Source organism: Morone saxatilis, unplaced genomic scaffold, assembly GCF_004916995.1.
Source record: "Morone saxatilis isolate NCDOM2014 unplaced genomic scaffold, NCSU_SB_2.0 Contig2, whole genome shotgun sequence".
NCBI lineage: Eukaryota > Metazoa > Chordata > Actinopteri > Moronidae > Morone > Morone saxatilis.
In genome coordinates this window covers 2052998-2061324 of record NW_023339762.1, presented here as the reverse complement: position 1 = coordinate 2061324, position 8327 = coordinate 2052998, and the positions used below count along the sequence as shown (strand labels likewise).

The 8327-nt window shown below is 43.1% G+C and overlaps 1 protein-coding gene across 1 annotated transcript in view; it reads left to right on the top strand.

Annotated features, from left to right (window-relative positions):
* The window catches only part of wwp2 (WW domain containing E3 ubiquitin protein ligase 2), a 27588-nt gene that overhangs the window by 15886 nt on the left and 3375 nt on the right, over positions 1-8327 (top strand). Inside the window, exons 6-13 of the mRNA XM_035664782.1 lie at positions 250-325; positions 1829-1907; positions 2307-2378; positions 2733-2821; positions 4989-5148; positions 7493-7626; positions 7784-7924; positions 8039-8159. Of these exons, the coding sequence (XP_035520675.1) occupies positions 250-325; positions 1829-1907; positions 2307-2378; positions 2733-2821; positions 4989-5148; positions 7493-7626; positions 7784-7924; positions 8039-8159 (872 nt within the window). The remainder of the gene's footprint in view (positions 1-249; positions 326-1828; positions 1908-2306; positions 2379-2732; positions 2822-4988; positions 5149-7492; positions 7627-7783; positions 7925-8038; positions 8160-8327) is intronic.

The window sequence follows — 8327 nt, the reverse complement described above, 5'->3', positions numbered from 1 at the left end:
AACTCCACCGGAGGCACGGCTGGGAATTTTGTTCATGGCAAGAGTTTTCTGTTTGTAGGGCTTTAGATCCACAGGTTTGGTGGAGGTGTTGTTAGTTTCAAATCCCTAAGCACGGGGTCACCACCCCCCCCCCCCTTCTCCGCTTGGGAACCCGTGCTCACCTGCCCCTATTCCCTGTTGCAGGATGAAATCAAGCGAGCACCCCTTGCCCCCCGGCCTTGGGAAGATGAAAGTACACGCAGAGGGAAGTCGATTATTCTCTTGTGGCCACAAATCGCCGCACCACCAAACCTTTAAAGACCCCCGACCCGGGTTTTGAGTCAGGGTAAATATTCTCTGCAAGCCTTTCTCCAAAAAAAGTTTTTTTAAAAAATAAAATCAAAGTATGTTCAACAGACCGAGGCAAAGACATTGCTGAGGAAATGATCTGTTGGCAAATTTCAGCGTCAATGGCAAAAAGCACTTGTAAAGTGAACTTTAAAATCAACTTCTGTTTTCAATTATTTGAAATGATTTGCACATGATTTGCCTAGGTTCTTGAACATAACTGCATTGCAAATTTAATTTAAACAATCACTCCTTTTGATGGAACAACCTTGCAAGAATCAATGAAAAAGGAACAAAACTGTTACTTAATCTGAACTACATCATCTTTTCATTTTTTATCTTTTTTACATTGAGCCCATGTTTTTATCCATTTGCTTCCATTTATTTTTTGCCTCATTTTTTTAAATTTTCTTTGGGCCGCAGACAGAATCAATGTAAGCGTCCAAGATATTTTTGAACAAAAAAGTCTACTTTATCACAGCAACATGTTCATGCTAGCACACACACACACTCAGCACTCACTCACACACCACATACATACACACACTCTTCCCCTCAGCCTGTGGATGTTTGAACTTGCCTTGAGCAAGTCTGCAGACCTACCGCAGAAGTCAGGAAAATGTGCCGTTGTTGTGACAACAGATCCGCTGCAGAACTGCACTGCTTTCTCTGTGTGTGTGGTGTGTTGTGGTGTTTGTGTGTGTGTGTGTGTGTGCGCGGCTGGTGTTTTTTTTGCTTTCTTCGTATCTATGTTCGGCATGCGAGTGTGTATTAGCTTGTGTGTTGTGCTATGCATCTGCAGCTGGCTTTGCCGGTGCTGATTATTTGGAACGTTTTTTAGGCCGGTGGTCCATCCAGGGAAAGAGTCTTGAACTGTTTTTTCAAACAACTGGATCCTGCAGGAGTGTTTGTGTGTCCGCGGCCAAGCGCTCCTGCCTGCTGCGGTCCTTAAATTTTCCCTAACCCGAAACAAAAATGTGCCTTGGCAAGCTCCGGCAGGCATTTAGAGGCTCCTTCTTCTTTCTTCTTCTTCTTCTTCTTCTCCTCTCCCCCTGTTTCGCTCTCTCTCCTCCCTTTATCTTATTATCTGTCTAACTCTTTCTGTCTGTCTTTCTCTCTGTGTCTCAGCCTCTCCAGTGCTGACAAGGCACATATTCAGCGTGTGTGTGCAGTAGGTTGGTGGGGCTTATACTAACACAGCTGCAGGCCCGGACTCACCTCTGTCTTTGAGACCCAGACGCAGCCGTTATTTAGAACAGAGTGGCTGGTGTGAATTTAATATTTACTTAGTCTCTGGTCCGCAACCTGGAACATTAGGGGCTTCTTCTTTCTGTTGATCAGTTGAGCAGTAAAGAGCCGAAAAACCACCATGGCCACCATTTTGTTTGTTTGAGATGATTAACTCTAATTATTTAATCAGGGATCCCCATGGATTTCGCTTAAAGAGTGTAAAATCGACTGAGTTCCTCTCTTCCCTCTCTTAATGTGTGTGTGCATGCAGGTCACGGCAGGGCGGTTCACCCGGTGCATACGACCGCAGCTTCAGGTGGAAATACCATCAGTTCCGTTTCCTGTGTCATGTAAGTGTTAACTGGAGTTTGAAGCCAAAATAAAAACGAAACGAAAAATATTTTCATTTAGCCATGCCAATTTTGTCTGTATTTCTTCAGGTTTTATGACACCCATATCCACCCTAATATAGTAGGAGTGATAGAATTCCATGTGTATAGGTGTCTTTTTTCATAAATGATGTCCCCATTGATCTACAGAACATGCAAAAACAGTCTTATCTAGATATTATTTATTCTGTAGAAATGCAGTTTTTAAGTGAGAGACTTGTGGTAACTAGCAGTTACCAATGTCCCACAGAGCTTTTCAGGAGGTGTAACTGTCTCAAACCTTTTTTTATTTCTCTGCATATGTTGTTTAACTCAACAGTGATTCTAACTTCTGGATTTATGTCTTTTGTCTCTGTCCAGTCCAATGCCTTGCCCAGCCACGTAAAGATCTCGGTGTCCAGACAGACGCTGTTTGAGGACTCTTTTCAGCAGGTCAGTGACGGGCAAAACACACGTCCCTACATTAAACATCATCTTGATAACCTGAAACAGGTCAACACAATGAAGCTTTGAGCTCAATTTGGTACCGTTAGTTAATGCGAATATTGATGATTAAAACGTGAAGGTGCAATAGTGTTTGTGCCATATACATTCTGTATAACATGAATATTTTACAGTCTTAGTAAAAGTAGTAATGGTTGGTAAGCATCTGACACATGAAGGTTAGAACATCGCGGTTGAATATATACAACTTTAATTTCAGACAATAAAACAACATAATCCTCACTCTCTGCTGCAGTTAGGAAAATGAGAGGTGAAAATGATTGTTTGATGTGTTGTCATCAGATCATGAATGTGAAGCCATACGACCTTCGCCGCAGACTCTACATCATTATGAGAGGAGAGGAGGGGCTGGACTACGGCGGCATCGCCAGGTGAGAGCAGCGACTTCTTTTTTCTCCTCACGTTCAGTCATTTTGTTTGTGGTGTTTTCTTCAGGGGCTGTTATTGTGTTATATTAACATTTGTTTTTAACGTCGGTGACGGTGATGGTGTTTTCCTTCTCCTGCCACCTCTCTCTGCACCAGCTTTATCCTCTGTGTTTACTGCAGTTCCAGGCAGGCTTCAAACAACTTTAAACAATCACAAAGAGGCAATGGGCAAGGAGCGTTACAGAGTTCTTGACTCAAGGTGTTGAGATTTGCTGGCTTTCTGTCCATTCTCTTTTTTTTGTTTGGATATTGTGTGTGGTAGGCTGAAATTCTCACTGGTTGCCAGCAGAGGTCATACTGTAGATTGCTTAATAGGCCTTTTAAATATTGCTTCCTGAATTCATACAACACATCCTCCCCTCTTGCAACATGTCCGTCCTCCTTCCCTTACCCTCCATCCACCCATCACATGTATCCATCCTGCCCCCCGCGTCTGCTGTGTTCCAGGTCTTCCTTCCTGTGTATGTTGTTATTTTTCTGTTGGCGGTGTTCTCTCATTTTTTTGCTGTTTGGTTTTGCATTGTGTCTCTGTCTCCGGTGTCACGTCAGTGGTTTTACCCTATGGTAGGTGACATCATGCTGTTCTACCACAGGGTAGAACCACGGACGGGATGTTGGGAGGTGTCTGCGTCCGTCCGTCAGTCCATAACACAGTCCACCCTCCCATAAACCCCAAGGGGGAGGGGCAGGGGCCTTTGGAGCGCTTGGTTCTGGTGCTGCTGGTGGGCCCTCATTCTGTCTAACATGCATCCTTACGCAGTCTGTTTGTGTCTTTTTTTTTTTTATTCTACCCTGTGTATTTATCCTTCACTTATATGTTTTGTCTTCATATAATTTATGTGTCAAATTCGGATTGTAGGATGTGTGCAAATTTGTTGGTGTACTGTATATTCTAATTTACACACTGTTAAGTAGGTCGATACAATTCTTAGTCTTTAAGCAGATCTACACTACCTTGATAAACAGCCTAGACTAAGAGAGAGTGTCTTATTCTCATTAAAGAAATACTTTATTTTCATTTTGGGAAAAATACTTCTTATCTTATTCTTATGATTAGCTTAGCTTAGCACAAAGACTTGAAGCAGGGGAAAACAGCTAGCCTGGCTCTGTCCACCACCTCACTGGTTAACATGCCATATGTGGTTGGTTTAATCAGGGGAAAAACCATTGAAGTGCGGATGTATTTCTCGGCCAGGTTCAGTGACTTCTTCAGGTCGTCACCATGAGGTTGCCAGGCAACCAGCGGAGACCACCAGGAAGTTACTGTTCTGACATGAGAGCAGTCTAAGCTATTTCCTTTAATGAAAATCTGTGGATTTATACAATGAGATTTTTTTAGATTAAATCTGCATATGTTTCTACCACACCTTAAAGTCTCTATACATGGATATTTCTCTAGAGCCGCACCTGTCAGGTAGAGCCGAGTGTTGATACTCTCTGCTCGACTGCGTCTACCTCTTTACATTTAGAAGGTTGTTATTTTAAAATACTTATTAAGATACCCAACAGAGAAGAATAAAAAATATCAAATACCACATTACGTGATGGCAACACTAGAAAACCATGTTCAGTTGTGTGAAACATGAGGAGAAATAACAAACTCCTTAAAGTTAGATTCCAAACCTCTTCCCGTTATCTTTTAGCCATTTATTTACTGTCATATTCAAACATACAGTGTGTCATTACTCTGAAGCTGTAGGATTACTGTTTCATTTCATGTCAGTTTTGTTCTTTTGTTCTGTATTATTTTCTATAAACTGTGCTCGTTGGTTATGTTCTGTCCGTTGATAAAATGTACTGTGATTATTTATTTATTTTTGTCTGTATATGTTATAAAATGTCTTCTTTTTTTTCTCCATCATCTATTTGTCACCTGTCTTTATTCGTTCTTGGTCCTGGACCACAAAATGTGTTGTTTTTTTTGTTTTTTGTTCCCACCTACCACTTTGTCTCCGCTTACAGTGATAAAACTATCTCCTCCTCTTCCTCCACTGAACCTCCTACATTAAGCACATATATTGTTAAAGGGAAAATGATGGAGCGTATGCACTGACTCCTAACAGTGCTGTCGTCTCTCAGCCTTAATGTCCTCTGTCCTCTTGCTCTGCAGGGAGTGGTTCTTCCTGCTGTCCCACGAGGTGCTGAACCCAATGTACTGTCTGTTTGAATACGCCGGCAAGAACAACTACTGTCTACAGATCAACCCAGCCTCCTCCATCAATCCCGACCACCTCACGTACTTCCGCTTCATTGGACGCTTCATCGCCATGGTGAGCTTTGCTTTGGGATAGTTTTGTGCAAATCACACGTGAGACTTGATTCGCTTTCAGGGACTTTCAAAGTCTAGGCAACACAGGTGTTTTGCTGTTTTTATTCCTAACCTCCACCAAGGAGGTTATGTTTTTGGTGCCGTTTGTCAGCAGGAATACGGAAAAACTACCAGCACAGTTTCATGAAACTTTTTGGAGTGGATCAGAATCACAAGGCGGATACACAAATAATTTTTCACTTCCCTTCGGCACAATGAACTGAATTTGTCGTGATTGAATTGAAGTGCTGTGACTAAAGATACAGAAAAATTTAGATACCATCTAGTGGTTTAGTTGCTTCTCTTTCCAATAGCAAAGGGGAACCTACACAGGGCCTTTCTAGTTGCTTTTTTGAAGTTTTTGAAACAGAAAAGTCTACCTCAAACATAATTTTAGTGACCATCCAAAGAGGTCTCCTTTTCTCCAAAACAAACAGACTCGCTGATTAAAACCACTAAAAACATCTGCAAGTTAAAGCAGTTCCACCTTAAAAAATTCACTGCTTTCTTTCCCACGCTTGTTGACAAACAAAGGACGTCCTCGGAAGGGCTGCGACCGAGCTGCCCTGCCTAACCGTTTAGCCTCAGCTTTGTTTCTTCTGGGGGGGGTTAACTTTTAAAGATCCAGATGTTCCGATGGACTAAAATCCTTCATCCGGTTGTCAAATTCTGAGCTTTAAAAAAGCACCAGCCCTTAACAGGTGGGGATTGGTAAAAATGTGCGCTTTCAGACTGCGATAAACATGTCATAAACAGTCAATGTATGACAGCTTCTGACAGACAAGGTGTATTTTCTGAGGCTAAACTCTTATTCGCCTGCTACATTCGCATGGTTTCTTTTTTAGGGTTATTTTTTGGGTATTTTGCGTTTGTTTGTTAATGACAGTAGGGATACAGACAGAGGTGTGACAAACATCAGGGGTCCCCGACTGGTTTGGAAGCGGGGACGCTGTCATTATGCGTTACGGGTCTTTACCAAGACCTCTTTCACAGATTAGTAGTTTGTAACCTTCGATATGTACAGTTTCTGTGTGATTTACAGTATGTGCTATAATGTCTCTCTTTCTGGGCTCAACTCCAGAAGGCTGTAGGCCCCAAAACCGACACCCTCCACCCCTCCTTCCGTCTGCCACCCCACCCCTCACCCACACCATGACCTCACTGCCGCGCCCAGCCCACACCCGCCAGCAGCTGCCTATATTTAGTCCTAAAATGCACTTTGCTGACTTGCCTTATAAAGATGCTTGTCTCAACTACCAAACACTCTTACTGCCTTTCTCTCTTTTCTTTACCTTTATTATTACATTTTTTTACCTTTCTGTCTACGCCCCCCAATTTCCACCGACACCCTCCCCTCTGTCTTCCTGTCTGCGTGCGTGTGTCTCGCTGGCTGTGAGACAGACACATGGTCAGTCAGGATGCAGTAGGACAGAACAGACTGTGACTGAGTCAGTCAGTGGGCGCCTGTGTTGTTCTTGGCTCATCGCAGCTCTGAGCCCTCTGTGGTTTTTTTAACGTTAAACAGCTCCGTCTGGCTGAGTCTACTCACTCTACCTCTCTGTGAACACACACACACTCAACGAGGAGAGATTAGAGTTTGGTTTGGAGCTGTGTGAATGTATTTGTGTCGAGTGCACACATGGTCTGCAGTTAGCATTTGTCTCTAATCTAGGTGACTTTTTGTAGTTTTAACCATCAAAATAAGGATAAAAGTACAGAATATGTCAGATTTTAAAGCACTTGTGTGTACATGGCTACAGCTACAATAGACCAATCAGAAACAAATGCAGATGTCACCCTTTGAGCTGCAGAAACATGCACAAATGAAGTGTTGAAGTGTTAAGTGCCACAGATATTATGTGAATTATCCGTTGTTGTAGTGTCCCTGTGACTTCATGTATATAAGGAGGTGTGGTAAATGATTTCGACAGGAGAAGTATGATATCATGATTCCACAAATAAAAGCCCCATTCATGTTTCTTGAAAAGGTGACTGGCCGTTAAAGCAATTCTAACACTCGTATGGGCATGAAACAATCCCCAGTGAATCATCAGCGCAAACACCGAGCCACTCAGAAGAATATATGCGCAAGAAGAATTTGTCAAGAACAAATTTGAACCATATGTCTCCATTGGCCATACAATAACAAATTTAATATCACCAGATTACAGCAGGGGAAAGAAATACTCCCCTCACTTCTGTCCTTTGATTCAAACCTGCCATATCTCCAGCTTTAGTGAGTTGACACTGTGTTTATGTATATCTTTCTGAGTTTGAGGTTTTAATGCAACCAATCCTCCCTGCAGGCTTTGTACCATGGGAAGTTCATCGACACCGGCTTCACACTGCCGTTCTACAAGCGAATGCTGGACAAGAAACCCACGCTCAAAGACCTGGAGTCCATAGACCCTGAGTTTTATAACTCCATCATGTGGGTCAAGTAAGTAACACAGGATGGGTTACTCCTGGATGTGTGTTAGTGTTATTTTATGCTCACGAGTGGAGGGAAATGATCAGTAAGCAGCAGTAGCAAAGTATCCGTCTTGCAAGAAATGTATCAGGCCTTACATTTAGGTTGTGTTTCCGTGTGTGTCCAGAGAGAACAACCTGGAAGAGTGTGGCGTGGAGCTGTATTTTGCACAGGACATGGAGATCCTCGGGAAAGTTTCCACTCACCAGCTAAAAGACGACGGCGAGAATGAGCTGGTCACCGAGGAGAACAAGGAAGAGTACATCAGGTAGGGTAACATGAGCAGCGATAACCCACTACAGCTGAACAGACGGGAGGAGAATGAAACTTCGTCAACAGAAAAGTCCAAACCTTAAAAACCAACCGCTCTTCCTTTCCTCAGCCTGCTGACAGACTGGAGGTTCACCCGCGGGGTGGAGGAGCAGACCAAAGCCTTCCTGGATGGCTTCAACGAAGTGGTTCCTCTGGAGTGGCTTCGCTACTTTGATGAAAAGGAACTGGAGGTGAGGAGAAGGAGTGGGAGGGCTGGAAGGAGGTCTGGAGGGTGGGCCGACAAGGCCCTTTGGAAGTCAGAAGAAATGTAATGAACAGGAGTGCACTGAATTCCCCCTTATAGTCTAATAGTGAGTGATACTTATGGACTTGGAGTTGTTATATGTTTCCTTAATGTG